At 60.7% G+C, this 20,358-nt stretch overlaps 1 protein-coding gene across 1 annotated transcript in view; it reads right to left on the bottom strand.

Moving 5' to 3' along the window:
- The window catches only part of SLC7A5 (solute carrier family 7 member 5), a 31,664-nt gene extending 23,291 nt beyond the window's left edge, over window positions 1-8,373 (bottom strand). The window contains exon 1 of the mRNA XM_047712466.1: window positions 7,805-8,373. Within this exon, the coding sequence (XP_047568422.1) occupies window positions 7,805-8,330 (526 nt within the window). The 5' untranslated portion in view covers window positions 8,331-8,373. The remainder of the gene's footprint in view (window positions 1-7,804) is intronic.
- Between the last annotated feature and the right edge of the window lie 11,985 nt (window positions 8,374-20,358).

Raw genomic sequence — 20,358 nt, 5'->3', positions numbered from 1 at the left:
TGTGGGCAGGCCTAACCCTCCCCCTCCACTGGCTTGATGTCAAGCACACCAGGGGAAGGTCATGAGTAAGCCAGAGAGAACAATATCCCAACCCCCAGCCCCCCCCACCCCCCCAGCACACGCAGGGGCCCAGAGCTTCACGGGGGCTCAGTGAGGGTGGGGGTCGTTTACCAGCACCTGGCCTCTGCCCCTCACAGGTGCACATGTCCTCTGAGCGAGCCCCCCTCCCAACAGGCCACCTGGGGGCCGCGATCACCTCCTCCTTCAGGTCCCGCCTTGACTCTGTCCGAGTCCCCAGGGTAGATAGCATCTCCCCCTCCCCGGACACCTGACGCCCTTGGCCCCTGAGGGCCTCGTGGGATACAGCGGGGGGGGCGCACCCTAGAGCTTCCGACTGGCGGGTCTGAGAGTCCGCATGCCTAACTCTGCCCTGGGACGCCAGGGCTGCGGGCCCAGAGATCCCCACAAAGATCCCACTTGCAGAACCGGAGGGCAATTTTGAGAAAAGGAATGCACATGACCCCAAACCACCTGACAGGCCTACCTCAGCTCTGGAACGTGCTAGAACACGGAGCCAGTTGAGGTCGAGAGCCCTGCTCCAGACCCACCCACGGCAGGGAGCTGTTCCCACAGGGCCCAAGGCTCCCTCCGCCAAAAGGCCGCTGGCTGCGGGGGGAGAGGCCGACGCGGCCCCTCCACGGAGGCGGGGACTCCGGCTCTCAAGCCGCCCCCCCACATCATGTCGACTCCCTGCTTCTCCATAGAAAGAAACTGCTGACAGGCCGGGGTCCCGTTTTCAAATTCCCCAAGACCCGCCCTGGAACGTGCGTCTCCACATTTCCTCCCATTTTTAATCTGACCAAGGAGTTCACCAGGCCCTGGGGCGCGGGTGCCGGCTCGCATCAGGAATGGGGCTGGCGAGCTCACGCCAAAACACACCAGCGAGGGGCAGGCTTAGTCAGCTCGGAAAGCTGCCAACCCCCCGAGACCTGGGGCGAGCAGGAGACCCCCGGCAGACAGCGGCGTCTCACTTTATCGGCTTTTCTAGGCACAATTCCCGGAGAACAGGGAGGTCCCTGGGGGCCCCCGCCGCCAGGACAGCCAGGACAGCCAGGAGGGCCCCCCCTTGGCTCTGAAGCGACGCCCGAGTGCTGACATGCTGCGGGGGGAAGGTGGGCAGAACAGGCGAACTCACTGTCTAGCCCCCCACCAGCTGGTCACTGACGACTGTGAAGATCGGCTCAGGACAGACCAGGCTGTTGTGCGGGAAACTCGGTGCTTTGGGGTCCCCCTGGGGGCCTGGAAACCCCCAGCCATCCACCCTGCACCTCTAGTCATTCTCCTGCAGAAGAAAACGGAGGGAAACGCGCTGTGGTCACAGCCTAAGAGGGCAGGGAAGCATCTAGCCTCATCAGATAGTTAGGAGAATGGAGCTCAGAGAGGTTGTCTGACTCACTGGAAGTCACACGGCCCAGGGAGTGCGGAGAGGAGGCTCAGGTCTCCCCAGTCCCCCTCCTATGTTCTGGAGCCCCGGCCAGGACTCTGCTGCTTACCGAGGGGAGGGGGCACATCCCCCAGGGACCCACCCCCCCACGTGCACACACGTGATGCCTGTGTACCGAGCGCCCTCGAAGGGTAGGGGCCAGGTGGGTCGGGGGACGCCAGCCCAGGTCCGAAGCAGGCTGTCCCTCCAGGCGTCTGCTGCTCTCTGGATGGAAGGTTTCTCATGCAGGCTGTGCTGGCGTTGCAGGGACCATGCCCAAGACAGGGGCAGCCAAGAGCGTCCTGGGTGGGTGCCCCCACAGCATGCCCCCCATTACATGACAGGGCCTGACCAGAGCTAGACAATGTGTTCACACACGTCTCCCTCCTCCCAGGTAAGGAGGCCGCAGGACAGGGCCCGGTGTGTACCCCCAGGCCTGACACCCCAGCATGGGCTGTTCACGCAGGCCACACGCTGCTGAACCACAGCAAGGCTTCCCAAGCCCTCTCCCTTCATGTTCTGGAAACAGCTCCCTGTCAGGGGCCCCCTTCCCTGACGACCAGGCCGGACACAGGTCTTCAAACTCCCTGTCTTCGCAGTGATGACCTCACCCATCCACCGGGATGAAAGGCTCCTTAACCAGACTGCAGTTGGGCCTCCCTTCCTCCCCAGACCCCTGACCCTGGTCCCCCTCAGGGCGAGACAGCAGATGGCCTCCAGGTGTTGAGGGGGGACACCTGCTCTGCCCAGGCCCCATCCAGCCGTCCTCCCCCCACACCCATCCCAGGTCCTTGAGTCCTTTCCCTTAACTCCAGGGGGTCTAAGATAATTGCAGGAGACACCCCCATCCCAGGGCTGTGACACGAGGGTGCCCAGATTAGGGGCAGCTCCAGCCAAGCCCCGTCTCTGCCCACTGCTACACCTCAGAGGGCCACAGCTCCTGGGCCCCCAGCCGGTCCTCTGTCCCCTACCAGGCGCAAGTGCTGTCCCGTTCGATGTCCGGCCGGTCCTCTGTCACCGGTCCCGGCAGCGAGGAGATAACCGACTCGTACGCCCTCTGAGGCGCGACCCGCGCACCCCTGCTCTGCTCTGAGACACAAGTCCAGGGAAGCTAAGCACCCGCCCCAGGTCACACAGCCCAAGGGACTCACAGTAGTCCGGGGACGGGGACAGGGCCTAGAGTCCCACCCAGGCCTTCTGCAGCAGCCCAGGTAACTCAGGCTGGATATGAGCGTGTCTGTGCCCAGCGCCAAACCCCGTGCCAGCCCTGGCAGCAAACACTGACATGGACAAAGCATGAGGCTGGCCACAAGATCACGGTGGACTTCAGGCCCGTTTCCCTACAGTGGCCTCAGAGCTGGACTGGCCACGTTGTGAGCTCACAGACAACCATGGACAATCTGCCGGGTCTCAGTAGGGACAGACGCCAGCCAGCAGCCAAGGTCAGAGGAACTCAGAGCAGGATGAGGTTGCGAGCACCGTGCTCCAAGGGCCCAGAAGGGAGGGTGGTGCCCGTGCCTCACACGGTGGGAGGGGCGGGCGTGGCCCCCAAAAATTCTCCCGCAGGGAGGGAGGGAGGTCCGGAGGTCCGCCTGGACAGGCGTCTGGAGGGAAAGGCACCTCCCACACTGTGAGCCTCCCTAGGCACACGGGGGGTGCTTGGAGGCCGGCTGGGAGGGCGCAGGACAAAGCCGTGTTGGGGACAAGTGTGCCCTGGGCAGCGCCCGGCCAGCAATGCAGAGAGGGCCCAGGGAGGTCGCACCCCCAGCAGTCCCTGGGTCCCAGCACCTGCTGTGGGTCACAGAAGGCAAACAGGGACTGGCGATCCAGGTGGTCATGGGAAGGGGCACGTGCCGGGGGGGGCAGCTGTGGGCCTCCCCTGCCCTAGAAGCTCCTGTGCAAGAGAAAGATCTGGATGGAAACGAGAAGGAAAGATAAAAGGCTCCCTGGCCAGCTGTGCATGGCGGGGAGGGGGGGGGGGGTCAGGCACCCCGGTCAGGATACAAGCACACCCCAAAGACTCCATGGGACAAACCTCAAGTCCCCACGTCTCCTTACCCTGGCTGACCGGATGCCTGGACCTGGCGACCGACACCACCCCAGGGTCCTGCCATCCGCCACTCCCGCCCAAGATGGGGCCCTGTGTCCCTACACACCATGACAAAAGACGGTTCAGCACGCACAGCGGGCTCTCAGCCCACCACTGCCTCAGTTTCCCTGGCCATACGAGAAGGATGGCAACACTCCTTTCAAAGGCTGGGGCAGGAACATGTGATGAGAGGCAGCCAGGAGATGCCAGATCCATTTCTGCCACCCTTGGGGGGGCAGGGGTGTGAGAACCCCATGATTATGCACACTTAGGAGTTAATACGCCTGGAACACATTTCTGGGCAGAGTCTGCACATTCCATCGGATTATCAAAGGGGTCCGTGACCCAGAGAGAGAAGGGTTAGAAATGCCCACTCAGCATCTCGCGCTTCCTCGAAGTCACACGCTCTTGTGAAGGACCCCACGGGGCTGAGCTCCAGTCCCGTGACCCAGCGTGACTTGTTCCAGTGGCCCGAGCACGTTCGTATCTGACTGGGAAAGTGAGATTTCCGTGTTAATGACTGGGCCGTCGTCTGCACTTAGCTCACGGCTTGTGACTCCGGGGTCGCGAGCAACATGCAAACACCCAGAAGCCTCACTGGTTGGGCAGAGATGGGCCCAGCCCTAGCGGTCGGCAGGCGTTCAGATGCCCGAGACCAGGCCGTATAGTGGCAGACACACTGTGTGGGTACCCCGCAGCCCCCGGAGTGGGCACCGCCTGGACCTGATGGAGGACAGCTGGTCAACCAGAAGACTGGGGGGTAGGCCTTGGGCTCCCCTCCCACTTTGATCATCACCCCGACTGACTTACCCTCACGTCGGCTGGCCCCAACCCATGGCCAGCCAAACCCGTCCCTGATCCATGCCCCTTGCCATCGGGACCTCCAATCTCCTGTCCCCAAGGGAGGAAGGGACTCCTTGTGGGCCAGGCATGTCACAGCTCAGACCCCAGCCCGAGAGGGAGACCTTGGCATTCACCCACCGCTCTTCCTACCTTCTCTCCGTTCTCTCGCCCCCCCGCTCTATGCTAGACTGGAAAACAACAAGTTCGAGGGCAGCTCAAGACACGAAAGGTGAGCAGCAGACAGAGGGTGGTGCTGGGAACTAAGGCAGCCATGTGTGCTGCGCTCAATCCGCACGCCGTGGCCGAGAGTTCCCACGTTCGCCGGGCAGAGCTGTGACCCATCCCCATCTCACGGATGTGGAAACTCTGCTGAGGCCCAAGCAGATTTCCCGAAGCAGACCAGGTCTGTTCCCACGCAGAGCTTAGGCTCTCCCTGACACCGGCTGGAAACCATCTTGGCTCACAGGTCCCCGGCGGAACACTCACCCCTGCCCCACATGGATTTGCCCAATCCACGGGCATGGTGGGGTAGGGGACCCTTGGCAACCCCCGTCTGTCTCCCGCAAGAAGGCAGACGGAAGTGCCTTCCAGACCTAGCCAGAAAGGGACCCAGAGCCACCAGCAGACCATGAGCTCTACATGCACGTGGCGGGTCCAAGCGGCGGCTGTCCCAGGGGGCTCAGTCACGCCCACACCCAATGGTGGGGGAGAGGGCAGAGGAGGGTAGGCGCCCAGACGTCTGCAGCCACTGGCCTGACACCTGCCTCTGGAGTAGGAGTGACCTCGATACAGCAGCTGAGGCTGGCGAGAATCTGAACTCCAGTCTGAGCGACTTCTGCCCGAAAGTAAAGGCCCCCATCGTCTCAGGTCCAAGCAAACGCTACCAAGTTTTTGTTTAGGGAGAAGGTAAGCCTGGTCTCATGCCAGATCCCACACAGCCATCAAGACTGACAGAGCAAGGGCGCCTGGGTGGCTGAGTGGGTTAAAACCTCTGCCTTCGGCTCAGGTCATGATCCCAGGGTCCTGGGATCAAGCCCCGCATCGGGCTCTCTGCTCAGCGGGGAGCCTGCTTCCTCCTCTCTGCCTGACTCTGCCTGCTTGTGATCTCTGTCAAATAAATAAATAAAATCTTAAAAAGAAAGAAAAAAAAGACTGACAGAGCGAGTCTCTCTCACCGTTCCATGCACTGGGCAACACCAGAGCCACACGAAACGAGGGCCCCATGGTGGTCGTTGCGGTAAGACCTACAAGAAAAGGGCTTTATGCCCGCACATACTACCAGCAGGACCACACCAAGCACCAAAGCCAACCTGTTCCTCAGCAGCACTTTTTAGGAAGCCAAAACTGTGCTGGGTTGTGTCCAGGACACTGAAAAGACCAACCAGCAAACCTGAGAACTTTGCTCGAGCGCCCACGACACAGCACCAAAGGGGCAGGCCACCATGGAGCCTGGGCCCGCACTGCTGCAGCGGGTGGGGGGCTCGAGGCGGAGAGTGGAGCAGAGTGCCCCTCCTCTCCTCGGGGAGAACTTCTAGAACCCAGCCGTTGTGGGATACTTGGAGGACACTCAGAAACTCTCTGTGGCTTTTCGCTGCCTCCTCAGAGGCCCTACAAGGGTGGGCCTGCCTCCGTGGACACCCAGAACCTTTCTCCCTGCTCAACTTAGAGCCGCCAGTGCCAGGCAGCTCCGAGTTCTGCGAGGCTTGGACTGGCCTCTCTTTCCAGACGGTGAGGCTCTAGACGGGTACCCACCCTGGCAGACAGGGAGTCCCCTTCTGTAACTGAAAGTCCTCTTTCCACCAGAGCCACCCATACCTACACACACTGGACACACTCCCAAGGCGGTTCAGGGAAGAAGAGCCCCAAAGACTGATGAGGACATGGAAAACCTCAGCCGCCCTCACGGCCCCCAAGGGCAGGGGCACCGTCGACAGGACTCCTGGCCAGGCCCAGCAGTGCCACAGTGACATGGGGCGGGGGGCAGCGCTGAGCTCACTGCAGTCCCTCTGCCATCTACTTAAACCTGAAAGTTTAAGAAGGGACTTTCTTTTAAAGACTGGAGAGAGGACAGGCCCTTAGAGACATCATCTGTTTCACCACAGACTGGGCCCACAAACGCTAAATCACATTGACACGCGATTATTATAATCGTATCAAGAAAAGTCATCCTGCCTTTAGAGGGTCTTTCCCTTTTCGGACCAATGTGTCATCCCATAAAACCCTCATCTCAAAGCCCCAGCAGAAACCACAGGTCTTCCTGTCCTCGAGCAGATGGACCTCTTAGACTTGGACAAATGTTTTTGTGTTTTTTAAAGCCGAGATCCACACCCTGAGACGGCCCCCCAAAAGGCAAATAGCGCTCCTTCCCCCGCATGGCTGCTCTGTTCAGGGTCTCTCTCCGGAAAGCGGGCCATGTCAGGCAGCCAAGGGGAACCGCACTGGGTTTTGCCTTCTGGGCTCAGCACTTCGTGAAGCGGGCCTGCCCCGCAGGACAGTGTGGCTCGTGCCGGACCCTCGGCCCACACACTGCAGAATCCCCACGGCACCAGCAGCCACTGCCCATCAGAAGCCACTCCTAGTAGGCGCACAGTCCCCCAGTCTCGCGGCCAGGACCCCAACCCTGAACGTAGCCTGCGGGCTCGGGACCTGCGGGCACTTAAGAGCATCCAGGAAAGCCTCGCACGGGTGGCAGCTCTGAAAGCAGGGTGCTTCCATCCGCAAGGCCCCACAGAAGCCGGCCGGGGGAGGCAGGCATAAAAGGCGCCAACAGCCAAGAAGGAGAAGAAAACCACATGATGTTTGGTACAAACGGTTTTTTCTGAAATCCCACAAGACGAGGGTTTGGCTGAGCACTCATACCGCCCCCGCCCCCGCCCCGTATCCTCCGACACACCCAGACCATGCCCGAGGTGAGGAACTGGAGCAGGGCTGTTTTTCAGCACGACTGCGGACCCCCAGGCCCACCCTGCACCCCCATCCCACACAAAGTGAACGCGCAGCCCGGACCCCGCGGTGGCTACTTCGAGGCCGCCGCCTACTCGAGCTGTTGGCTGGGACGCGCCAGCCCTCGCCGACTCGGGACCGGCCGGTTTCCGGAGCAGGAATGAATGAGTGTCTCCCTCTAACTGCAGCGTCTGCTGGCGGTCGGCCCCGGGGAGCGCGGACGGGACACGCGCGGACGCTCGCACGAGGCAGGGGAAGGGAGTCGCGAAGGGACGAGGTGAGGAAGTGGAACGCGCCCCCCCGCCCTCCCCCCACCACCCCCGCGGCTGGGGCAGGGACCCCGCTGACTCACCGCCCCAGCCCCACGAGGACGTGTCCACGGACGGACGCGACCCACGTGGCTGGCCGGGCCCTGCCGCCCCCCGCCCCCCGCGGGCCGTACTCACGCACGCAGAGGCAGGCCACGAGCTTGGCGGCCTCCTCGGGCACCGGGCAGGTGGGGAAGAGCGGCTTGAGCAGGTACGTGGCGAAGACGAGCGCCACGATGTACTGCGAGGACGGCCGGATGATGAGCAGCTCGATCCAGAGCTTGAGGAAGGCGGGCAGCGAGCCGTACACCTCGAGCATGTAGGCGTAGTCGCCGCCCGACTTGGTGATGGTGGTGCCCAGCTCCGCGTAGCAGAGCGCGCCCACGATGGAGAAGACCCCGCACACGGCCCACACCACCAGCGCCAGCCCCGGCGAGCCCGCCTCCTTGAGCACGCCGGTGGGCGTCACGAAGATGCCCGAGCCGATGATGGTGCCCACGATGATGGCCACGCCGTTGGAGAGCGTGATGCTCCGCTGCAGGGTCACGCCCTCCGCGCCGTCCGCGCGCCGCGTCGCCAGCATCCGCTCCCGCGCCTGCCGCTCCTCCTCCTCGGCCGCCGCGGCCGCCGCGGACGCGCGCCGCTTCGGGCCGGCGCCTGCCATGCCGCCGAGCCTCCGGCCGGGCCGACCACGAGGCGCGCGCCGCCGCCCCGCAAAGACCCGCTCCCTGCGCGGCTGCTGGCCGCTGCGTCAGGGCGCAGGCCCGCCGGCGCTTTTATATGCCAGCTCAGGCCCCGCCCCGCCCCGCCGGCGCAGGCCCCGCCCTCCCGCCGGCGCAGGCCCCGCCCCGCGCCCCGCCGCCGTTGCCTGGCGGTTAGAGGGCGCAAGCCCCGCCCCCGCGGCGCCGGCGCGCACCTGCTCGTGCGGCTGCGGGGCCCCGCGACCCGGGCTGGGAGCCGGGGTGCGGGCGGCTCCTACGGGGCCCGCCATGCGGAGGCGCTCAGGCCCGGGGGGGCGCGCGGGGCCAAGGTGATGTCCCCGCCCCTCTCGCCTCCACCCCGACCCGGTCTGCTCCTCCTGCGGACCGGGGCAGTACGAGGACGTTCAGAACCGGCCCTCCCGGGGAAGCTGGGAGTCCAGGAGGCCGCTGGGGTACTAAGTCACGGGCCGAGTTCCTTTCTGGGCCAATTGCCATTTTCTCCTAAGGGGACTCTCCCTGCCAAAGAGCAGCGTTCCGGGGCACAGCTCTGGAGGTAGGGAGCTAGAGATCTGCGTATGCGTAAGCTCACGGAGACTGACTGACGGGGGACTCCTGGAAGGACCCCCTGAGGACCCTGCCCCCAAGTCCAGCAGGCTGTAGGGTGCAGGCCCTTTGGTCTTTAGTTTACGAAGCTGAAAATGGGTGCAAGGTCTCCCAGTCACCGGTCACCCTGGGGCCTGGAAGCCGGAAAGGATCCAGAACTCTCGCTCATTACGCTGACACGGGTACAGGGAAAGAGCAGAGAGTCCCGTCCTCAGGGACAAGGCACATCACTCTGGGCCTTCTACACCGGGCCCCCCAGCGGACCCCCAGCCGCAGCTGAATGTGAGCAGTGTTGGAACCAAATGAAATCCCGGCAGCCGAAGGGTCACCGCACAACCGCTAACAGGCAAGATGGGTCTGACGTGGCCTACGGGAAACAAAAAACGATCTTGCTCATCTTGCCCTTCAGCTGTCCTTCCAGAGCAGGAGGGCCCGGCTGCCCATGGCCCAGCAGACTTCCCCAGCCCATGGGAGCCCCCGGGCGCTGAGCTGAGGCCTCTCGTGCACATTGTGACTAGAGCCGTCTTATAGCTGAGAAGCAGGCTGGGCCGGGTTATGTAACTTGTCTGACAGGTGAGTGGGCTGGGACTGTCCTGCTGAGGACCCCGAGCCCCTCTGCCACCCTTCTTCCTGTGGGTTATTCACCTCTAGACGGGCGTTCACCTTCTGTCCCAGTCACCCATGGTGGCAAAGGCGACCATCCCAGGATGGATGACAGCTTCTCAAGGAAGGCGAGGCCCCAAGCACCTCACCTGTGCTCACACGGCAGACACCTGCAAAGGTGTGTCCTCGGGGTCGGGCACTGCCCTGAACTCCGGGCACCTGACCTGGAGGGTGTCCTCCAACAAGAGAGCCGATCGATAACCGCACGTGGAGCTGTAAAGCGGCCGCTGTGATAAGCCGACCGGCGCTGCCGGGACCTGGAATGCTGGTCGGGAGGAAACAGACCGGTCTAGTGCAGCTTTCCCGGCGTGAGAATTAATGGGGGAGGCACAGGGGGCTTGGGTGCGGGGCTCCGGAAAAGATGCGGGAGACCTTCATGAGCTGCGTTCCAGCACCCCGGGACCCCAGGGGCCCGCTGCTACGGTTGGTTTCCATATGATCATGTCCTCGATTTCTTCCTGCCAAGGTGCTCCGGACAAGTTTGTGTCTCAGCTCCCCGCGGCTTGTTGAACGGTCTGAAAACCTCTGACCCCGCGCCCCCACTCCGAAATCAGACTCTAAAATCTTAGCCAAGAGTGCCATCTACTGGCAGTGTCCTTAAGGACCCTTTTCTCCCACAGATTACCCAACAGCGGTCTTTTCAGGGCCAACCCGCGCTAGCTGCTCATTTACTAAAAGCTGTGCCCTTTCTTCTCACGAGCGCTGGAGGGGAGGGTCTCTTGAACATATTCCTACAGAGGAAGGTTCTCGGGAGTTTCCACCAGAAGCCTTCAAGCCTTATGCCTTCTCCCTAGTCATCCCGCTTCTGGGAATTTCTCTTCGGAAGTAAGGACCGAGCTGTGTTTTGGCTCCGTGGCCGTTTATTATGGCTTTGGAACCTAATGGCCAGTATTGGAAAGAAACCAAACAGCTGACAGACCTGCTTTGGTAAATTGGCCGTGTCCGCCCGTGACACACTGTGGAACCCTCGGACGTCAGGGTGTGAAAGGATCTTTCCCTGGCACAGTCTAGCCTTGATTTATGGAAGATGGGGATAGGATGTAACATTTCAAAGCTGCATGGGGCGGACTCCTGACGTGCCCTGGCTGAGCTGGGTCTCCCCTTCTATTTTTCCGGGTTCTGGGAGACCTGCCGTTTTGGAGGAAGAGCTGTTGCTCTTTCTCAGGTAGGGGGTGTAGCCAGGCCTCGAGCCAGTGCCTCTTCTGGGGAGGAACATTTCCCAGGGCCTCTTGGAACAGGGAGGACTGGCTTCCAAGAAGCAGAACCGCCCTGGAGGGAAGCGGACACCGAGCTTCCGGGACAGCAGAGCCACACCTGTTGTGAGTCTTGGAAATTACGACCCCCTTTTAGGCGGCAGCCTCTCTCTCTCTCCTGTTTGGGATCCCAGAGGCCCTGGGGCCAATCTGGGGAGAAGAGAGCCTATCTCAAGCCCCCACCCCGCCCCAGCTGCTGGGAGATGGGCTGGACCTTGGGCTAATGTCGTAGCCACTAGGCATCCCTGCTTTCTTTCTGAGCGCCGTCCTGTCATCTCCAGAGTGGCCCTGAGGTTCAGGTTCTTGGTGGCAAGTTGTGGGGTGCAGGAAACGGGAAGTGGGGAGGGGAGGGGGAAGGGGCAAAAGGAGCCAGAAGACTCAAACTGGGAGGTGTTGGTGCTGGTGATGGTGTGGTCAGCGGGGGACCTGAGTTCACAAGACCAGTAACTATGTGAGGTGATGGGTAGACTCGCCATGGGGTCGCCTGCAGCATATACAAATGTCAAATCATTAGGGGGCACCTATCTCCATAAACTTGGGGGGACACGAAAGGGAGATTTCATGGCAGCAGCGTCATCCTTGGGCTTCCACGCAGGCCCCTGAACTCACTGCTGAGTCCCCCATCCGCAGGGCCACCAGCTCAAGGAATGGGGCAAATCCTGCCACTCTCTGGGCCTGGGTTTCCCAGGCTCTAAGTGGGGATCATGGTTCCCACTACAGACAGCACAGTGTCGTCACAGAAGAACTCCATCAGTAGTGATCACCAGCAGTGGTGATTGTGTCTATAAATGGCAAATTTGATGGCTTAAACCCCAATTTGGTGACAGCAGCTATCTCCTGGTATGTGCACGAGCGTGCGTGTTACCTACATTTTCTTCTATTTCCCTGTTGTTTCTAAACTTTCCACAGCGAGCGTACCCTTCTTCCACATTCTCAATCTCTCTCTCTCTTTTTGAAAGATTTATTTATTTATTTATTTGACAGAGATCACAAGTAGGCAGGGAGGCAGGCAGAGAGAGGGGGAAGCAGGCTCCCCGCTGAGCCGAGAGCCTGATGTGGGGCTCGATCCCAGGACCCTGAGATCATAACCTGAGCTGAAGCAGAGGCTTTAACCCACTGAGCCACCAGGTGCCCCCGTTCTCAATCTCTTCAAAGTCCTCCCATCACGGAGCCCAGGGTTGAAAGGAAACTCTCCGGGGCACACACATGAGCAACGTCTGAGTTCTGGCTCCCGTCCCACACCGAGTCTGGCTTGGGACTCCTCCGTGGGGAAGCTAGGAGTCTATGGGAGGTTGCCTCCTGCTCCCCTAGCTTTGTCTCCTACTGTCCTTTGCCAACACACTCTGATTTTTCGGTCTTGGGGAAGAGAAGCATGGCCCCCTCACCCAGGGAGAGTCAGATGGCCTCACAACGCTTCGATCACCAGACGTGCGTGCCGTGTCTTTCACAAATATTCCCAGCACAGTTGTCAGCCAGCACCCTTCACCTAAAACGAGCCGCCTCCTGTCCCCGAAGGTAAAGAAAACTTGCAGACCACACACGTAGGGTGATTTTCTGCCTCCCGGACAGATCCCCGGCTCCAAGAGACAAGAGATTTCTTTGTCTTCAGGGTTTAAAAGGCTTCCTTCCTACTCCGGGGCACTCCTGGGTGCCCCCGCTTCGAGCTACCCAGACAACACTTGGTTCAATGCTCATGGCCTGGCCAGTGGCCTGGCTTGGAAAGGAACCTCCAGCAGGTGTGTCCCAGCTTCTGCATGGGTAAAACAAGGGCACTAGTAGGGTTTGTGGGGGGTAGAACTGAGACAAGCCATACACAGCAGGTCAAGGAAAGCCAGGACGCAGCATGGCAGCCACCCGCCCCCACGGAGTAACCTGCATTAGGGCAGAGCACTGAGGGGTAGGGAGGGTGTGACCCTCTGTTGGCTTGGCCCTGTGACTTTGCCTGCTGCTCCGCCAAGGCCCTGGGCCTTTACAGGCCTATCAGATCCTCACTCTCCTTTAGAACTCCTTCTTTTTCCCATGAAAGAGCTGATCCGAAAATCCCTTGCTGATGTGGAAACTTGCCCCCTCCCACGTCATCTGGCTGCCCCGTCTCCCTCTTCTCAGTTTTACGAGAAATATCTGTGTCCTTTTCACAAAGAAAGCGTCCTTTCTTCTCCTAGAAATGTGTTTTTATTTTTTATTTTTTTTAAAGATTTTATTTATTTATTTGAGAGCGAGACAGTGAGAGAGAGCATGAGCGAGGAGAAGGTCAGAGGGAGAAGCAGACTCCCCGTGGAGCTGGGAGCCCGATGTGGGACTCGATCCCGGGACCCGGGGATCATGACCTGAGCCGAAGGCAGTCGTCCAACCAACTGAGCCACCCAGGCGCCCCTAGAAATGTGTTTTTAAAAGCCACTCTCTTGTTGGGTTCAGCTGCTGGCTTTTCCTAACACCTGAAAAGGTGGGCCCGCCCTCAGCAGTATCTGAAATGATGTTCTGTTTCTGGACCCACGTGTGCCCACAGCTGCTGTCCATGGGGTGCTTAGCCCGGCCAGACCTTTATGTCTGTCCTGCAGGAACATCGTGAGGCCCTGCTTGTGGCTGGAGAAATGAGGCCCGGCAAGTTCAGGAGGTGGCCAGGCCCAGCCCCAGCTGCAGGGCAGGCCACGCTGACTGTGTCCCTTACACAGGCCACCATGCCACCTGCTCTCCAGCGCCTGTCGGACCAGCACGTGGATCCTTCTAGTTTGTGGACAGCGCCATTCCCGCTGCTCCTGGAGGCTCCCTCGTGGCCCACCCCCGGGAGGACTCCTGACGTCCCTCCACAGAAATCCTTCTGGTTTCATGCAAGTGCTCCGCAAGGCCGCCCGACTTGGTCACAGTGTTTGTGGCTCCAGGGGGGGGCCCTGAAGCCCCGGGGAATTTCTGAGTAACAGCAGTGAAGTGTGAGAGATCCTAGGGCTACATTTTCATTAAGCGCCTCAACCTAGTGAAAAACGGGACGTGGGCCTGTGTTTCAGGCATGGGTCTGACCACCGGCCCCTGGGCCCCGGCCTCCCGCTCGGCTTGTCCCCGAGCTCGGCCCTGTGGGTGCGCTCAGGGAGAGTGCCTGCTCTGGACTGCGCGGGAGGCGTCCCGCAGCAGGGACCGGGAGGGGAGTCCAGGCGCACGGGTCAGTGCACGGATGGGCCGGCGTGAGCGCACGCGGCCGACGCTCGGAACCGAGAGGGCGTCGAGCTGTGCGATGGACGCTGGGCACGCGGGCCGCGCGGCTCTGGTCCCTGGAGTGTCCAGGGAGGGCGCACGTGTAGAGGCTGAAGGTACCCGCGGCTGCAGGGGAGGGTGGGCGGGGGCAATGGCTGCTGGTCGCGGGTTCCCTTTGGTGTGCGCCCGGGGCCGGAATATGCCGAATGCCCCGGACTGTCCACTTTGAAGGATGGCTAACGGTCAGTTTCCTGTTCCGTCCATTTGAGCCTGAAGTAAGGAGGGGAGGTGACGGCCCGGACTCGGGGGCCAGCGTTCCGATGTGGCCTCTGTCCCAGCGCTTAACGGAGCTCCAGGCAGGGCCTGCCGCGCGCCCGGGACTCAGTTTCTCTCTGGAAGAGCAGGTGGGTGGGAGGAGCCGGTGGGAAGCCTCCCGGGGCGGGGCCGGGGTGGGGCGGCCCCCGCAGGGGCGCTCTTGGGGGCGTGGGGGGGGCATCTGCGCGGCCGAGCAGGGCTGTGTGTCCCACGAGGCCAGGAGAGGTGGTTCTGGCGCTGTGCTTGCTGCTGGGGCCCCTCGTGCGGTCAGAGGACGCGGGCCCTGACTGTGGACTCTGGGCTCCGCAGCGCTGCAAGGACCAACTCCCGGTGTGGAGAGCCCCGCCTGTCGTGCTCTGTCGCAGCCCTCAGCCGGCCCTGAGATATTATAGAAAGGGGGGCCCCTTCTCAGACCTGGCTGGTCGTGCCTGCCTGTCGGGGGGGCAGGAAGAGCCAGCCTAAGCTGCCCGCGCGACGCTCCCGGGGTCCCCGTCTGGCTGAGCACCCGTGGGTCCCTGTGTGCCCGGCTCCGAGGGGGGCCTGGCCTTCCCTGTGGGCACGTCTGAGCCGATGGGGCCACAGGCTCCAGCAGATGGGAGAGCACGTCTGGCAGAATCGTCTTCTGGTGGAAGGAGGGACAGACGGACAGAGGCCGTTCTGTACCAGGCAGCGTCCACGTCGGGGACCTGCACACACAGATGTGAGCTTCCAGGGTCTCCCCCCTCCTCAGATGAGCCACCTCCAGGCCATCTCACACCCAGAATTTGCCTTGCTCGTGGAGTGCAGCAGGGAAGGAGGTAGCTCCCAGCGGTCAGCCTGCCTCCGGCGGCCAGCTCAGGCCCACGAGAAGGAAGTGGCAGGGAGACCGTCCTGTTCCCACTGCTACTCCCATCCCAAGTGGACACAGACAGTGGCCGGAAGGTCCCAGCTGCTTCTGCTCCCCACACTCGGGAAGCTAGGAGGACCCAGGCAGCCTCACGATGACTCTGCCCTCTGGAACCCAACACCATCCCAGCTCCCCGACACCCCTGGGGCAGCGCCTGCCTGCTAGGTTCTGACCCCAGACGTTTCTACCCTCTCCACGCAGGAGTGTGGCCCACACGTGCATCTGTGTCACTGCACTCAGCCCTTTTGAGGTTCTAGAAGTGAGTGGGGTGTGGACCAATCGAAAGTGTAGCTCACACACCTTGAGGCCATGTGGGAACCGTCGGAGCTGCAAGCGGGAGAGGGTCCCTCCATCTTCTCCCCTGACCTCTAAGCCAGCGGAGCAAACCCCATCCTCTGAGCCACGCGTCGGTGCCCTGACCTTATCCTCGACCCCCCATGTTCTCTGGCGCCAACAGCCAGGGGGTCAGAAACCACATGCAGATGTCTCCAGCGTCCACTGCTTCCGGCCAGCGCTGCTGGCCTGCTTTGCCACTGGGCCTGCGTCTGGAACAGGAGTGACACGGAGCCCTGGTCACCTCTAGCGGTATTCCACACTTGCTTATCCCATGCCCTGTCTCTGCACCGCCTTCCCATCAATGCACGCCCTGCCCAGGGCTGGGCCCCATGGGCTTTGCTGTCCTGTTCACGGACATATGCCCACTGTCTTGCACGCTAACTGGTACGCGCCGGCTCGAGGTGTTTGAGCAATGGTTGTGGGACGTTAATTGCAGGGAAGCTGTGTGTTTCGTTATGGAATCGCGGATATGGATGTAGAGCCCGAGCTCTGCGCCTGCTGTTTGGTGTCCGTAACTTTGATTTGTGTTTATGTGTTCAGGGACCTGGAACACCTGGAGGGCGACCCCCTCTGAATTTCCAGAATGTAGTAAAAGGATCAGAAGATTTTACTTTAAAATAGTTTCCCTATTTCAATGCTACTACGAAAAAAAATTCCCAAACTGATACAGGAAATTCTGATAGAGTATAACCTTGGCATTGAAAAAATACACAGCCTTAATCTTCAATGCAACAGTTGGTGAACGTATCTTAAGTATGGCGGAAACAGGAGAGCTTTTTTCCTGTTGACATCCATGCTAACGCTTCCATGGACTTGGGGCCAGGCATCTCCCTGCTTGGTGGCAGATGTGAGAACAGAGCCTGTGTGTTGGTCGGTGCACAGGCGAGCCGACTCTCACACTGAACGTGCTCCCACCTTGCCCTGGGTTGTCGGCAGATCTCGTCCTGCAGCTTCCAGTCTGGACTAAGCAGGGCCCGGCCTGAGGAGCGCACCTCGCGAGTAGTTCTCTTAACTCTGCGGAGTCTAGAGAGACCCATGCTCTCGGCAGTCCCAGTTCTCAGAGCTGCTCACTCAGGGTCCTCCGCTCTTCCTCTGTGTTTTGGGCACAGTGGCCACTGGTCAGAGGCCACACATACCAAGCCAGGTACAGGACTCAGAGCAGAAAGGTAGATTTGGGGACGTGAGACTTCAGTTCCACACTTCAGAAATCTCCGGGAAGATATTGTTCCCCACCCTACACAACGCTTTCTGTGGTGAGGGCCGAACACCGAGGCTACTTCATGCTTTCCGTGCTGTTCCATGATGCTCCTAGCTGCTCTGTCATGCTCCATGCTGGTTATGGTGTTCCATGTCTGCCTCCTGCTGTTCCATGTCTGCCTCCTGCTGTTCCATGTCTGTTCCATGCTGGTTATGCTGTTCCATGCTGCTCTGTGTCTGTTGCATGCTGTTCCACATCTTCTCCGTACTGTTCCATGCTGCTTCATGCTCTCCCTCTCTCGCTGTCACACGCACCGGTAGGACACGCAGTAGCACAGAGGAGAGGGTCAGTTCTCTGGGGAGGAGCCCGGGAAACAATCACTGCAGAGGAGGCACTTGGGCCAAGCCTTGCACGATAGAGGTTTACGAGCAGAGCCAGGAGGGGAAGGGCATTCCCAGGAGAGGGAACAGCAAGGCCCAAGGCCTTGAGGCAAGAGCACGGACAGCTGACTTGGAGACGGCAGGCAGCCCCTGCGCCTCAGGGATCGGCGCTCCTCACTCCGTTTCCCCAGATGAGCGTTTTCTCTGGGCTGCGAGTCAGATGTAGTCAGATGTAGTAGATGAGGACCCCGCCGTCGCAGGGAAACAGGCAGCGGACCAGGACAGGATGAGTGCGCCATCCAAGCGCAGGGCTGGAGGGCTGCAGGGAGGAGGAAGAGGAGGACTCACTCAAACAGCTGTGGGGCGGCAGTGCCAGCACAGAGGACTCCACGCTCAGAGGTCGACCCAGCAGGGAGCTTGGGGTACAGATGTGTTAGGAGAGTGGATTAGGCGAGAGCCGGGAGGGCTGGAAAGAAGGGGTAGCACCGAGAGGCTGCCGGCGTGATTCTGGCCAGAGGTGTGGCAGCTGGGGCCGCGGCACGGACCATGGAGCACGGAGAGCGGAACTAGAACCCGTAACGGGCTGGGGCTGCCACCAACAGGATCCACAGTTATCTGGGAAGTGGGGAGCGAGGGGCAGGAGCTCCGAGGGGCTCCCAAGGCTGGCCTTGGCCCTGGGGGTGGAGGTGCCGTTTACTGAGATGGAGCTGGTGGGCACCTCTCGGCCGGAGGCCAAGCGCCCAGGACGGGAACCCCAGGACGGGTGCCAGCGAAGGCTCGGGGGGCCTCGTATTCCAGGTGTTTCTCCAGAGAGGGGGAGGAGCAGAGGGCGGTGGGTGGGAGAGCCGGACGTCCAGGCCGGGGAGATGCGGGGTGAAAGGGGTCAGACTCCCGGCTGGTACAGACTTGGGGGGAGGGGTGCAGGAGGGAGGTGGGCAGGGGCCATCCGAATTAGAACTCACAGTGGGTTCTGTCTGCAGGGGCAGCGTGGGGCTGCCACCAGGAGCGAGCATCTCGGGTCTCGGGTCAGGACAGGGGGGGAGGGAGTGAGGGACGGCAGTTTGCCAGGAACCAGCACTTTTTACCCGTTTGTATTTTACAAAATGAGAAAATAACATAAAAGCACAGGGAGGGGCCTTTGAGCTTTCAAGTCTGGGCCAGAGTTTCCACAATACGGACCTCGGCCACAATGTGCCGCCCTGAGAGTCCGTCCCGCAAACTGCGGACCTTGACCTCTGTGTCTGGCCGCCACTTGGAACAGGGAGTGGGAGCGTCTGTGTTTGTTTTTTGTACCGTTGCTTTGAGGGCTGAGAGCCACGTCTTTCCTCTCGGGGTGTTTGTGGTCTCAGGGCAATGCATCCAGGCTCGGCGTGGGTCCCGGGAGAGTCTCAGCGTCCCAGGGTTCACGCCGGCTTTTAAAAATAACTGACGAAAGAGAACACCTACCAGGAGACAAAGGCACCCGCCTGCACACGCGGAGGCAAGGCTCACGTCAGCAAGAGAACCGAGGATGAAAGTTCTCTCCTACCTGCTGCTGGGTTTCTGGTGGGGACATGACGTTACTGCGGGGCGGGTGGAACCGAGCCCGGGCTCTGCAGCCCCCTTTCTCCTCTGCACACCTCAGCCTTTCTCTGCCCCGAAAGTCCCCATGGAGAGGGACAGCGCAGAGACCGCGTTCTCCAGTCACCCACGTGCCTGCGTTATCTGCAAGCGGGGTTCTCGGAAACTGCGGGAGGTCTGAGCAGGTGCCTTTTTTGGGTGGAAGCGTCCGTCAAGGCGCGACTGGAGGGTATCACAACGTGAGGTTTTTCCTAAACAGAACAGCTCAGGGCTTGAGCTTCTGGATGGGGGACGGCCCTTTTCCTTGTCTTTAAGTGACACCAGAGGAGGCAAGAGCCAAGCGGGCGCTGCCTGGGCCTCCGTGGGCCGCCTCCCATCAGAGAGCAGCACTCTCTCCACCCCTGCTCTTCCTCAGCAAGCCACCATCTCTCAAGCGCACCTCAGTTTCCCCATTAAAACCTGGAGGCTGTTTCCCAGAAGTTCCATAGAGCTGGTGACAAGAGCTAAGTGGGATGGCCGGGGTCTTGTCCCCAGCCACCCCAGCCAGGCAGTTGGGGAGCTTTCTCAAACACCGTTCTGCAGAGCAAGGGAGCCGCAGACTTTGGGGGTGAGGGCTGGGCCCATGCGGTTGGACATGCAGTGGGGGTGAGGGTTGCTGACCAGGAAAGCAGCCCAGGGTCTGGGCGGGGAGGGCCCCCCGAGCTGTGCCAGTTCCTGGTAGTGGCATGCTCTGCTGGTCAGTAAACTCCTCTATAATTACGGGTGAAGTGATGGGGGACATCTGCTTAGCAGTGGAATAGAAACACGTCCATTTCGGTGGGTTCCTTCTTCGATATCCATTTTGGTGGCTTCAAGCCAATGCTCTCCCACCCAGCATCACCCCCAAACTCAGCCCTGGTGAGAGTCAGAACAAGTTTATTTTCAGCCATTTCTGTTGCAATCAAATGATGTGACCAGTACACAGAGCCACCTCCCCTTGGAGGCACTGGTCACCTGCTGGCAGGGAGTTTGTGATGCCCCCAGAGGCTGGAGTTGACATCCCAGGTGGCCGCAGGTCCTGTCTGCAGGGCCTCAGAAACCTCAGCTCTCAAGTGGGCAGCCAAGTAATATACCTCAGGTCCCGTTAGAAAGCTGCGCTGCCCAACACGGCGGCCACCGGCTGGTCACGGGCGGCATTTGAATTCAAGTAACTAAAATTATGTACAGTCACAATTCTGTTCCTCAGTTGCACTTGACAGATTTTAAGTGCTCAATGGCCATCTGTGTCCAACAGCTGCCATAAAGGACAATGCAATTCTGGAATATCCCACCATCCCTGGGAGGGCTATAGGACACCACAGTTCTAGAACGTTCCACCGTCCCAGAAAGGGCTATAGGACACCACAGTTCTAGAACATTCCACCGTCCCAGAAAGGGCTAGAGGACAGTGTAGTCTGGGACATTCTCAACATCCCTCCCTCCACCCCTGTGTTTCCCTGGCATCCTTCCCAATCTATCCCCTCTCTACCTCCAGAGGAGACCAGTCTCAGTGTGGTTTTGTGCACACAGTGTGGATGGCTGAGTAATGGCCCAGGGCGTCCTTGTCTGAATCCCCAGGGCCTGTGGATATGT

Source organism: Lutra lutra, chromosome 17 (assembly GCF_902655055.1).
Source record: "Lutra lutra chromosome 17, mLutLut1.2, whole genome shotgun sequence".
Taxonomy (NCBI): Eukaryota; Metazoa; Chordata; class Mammalia; order Carnivora; family Mustelidae; genus Lutra; species Lutra lutra.
The sequence above is the reverse complement of the archived record's forward strand: the minus strand, read 5'-3'. Positions and strand labels throughout refer to the sequence as shown.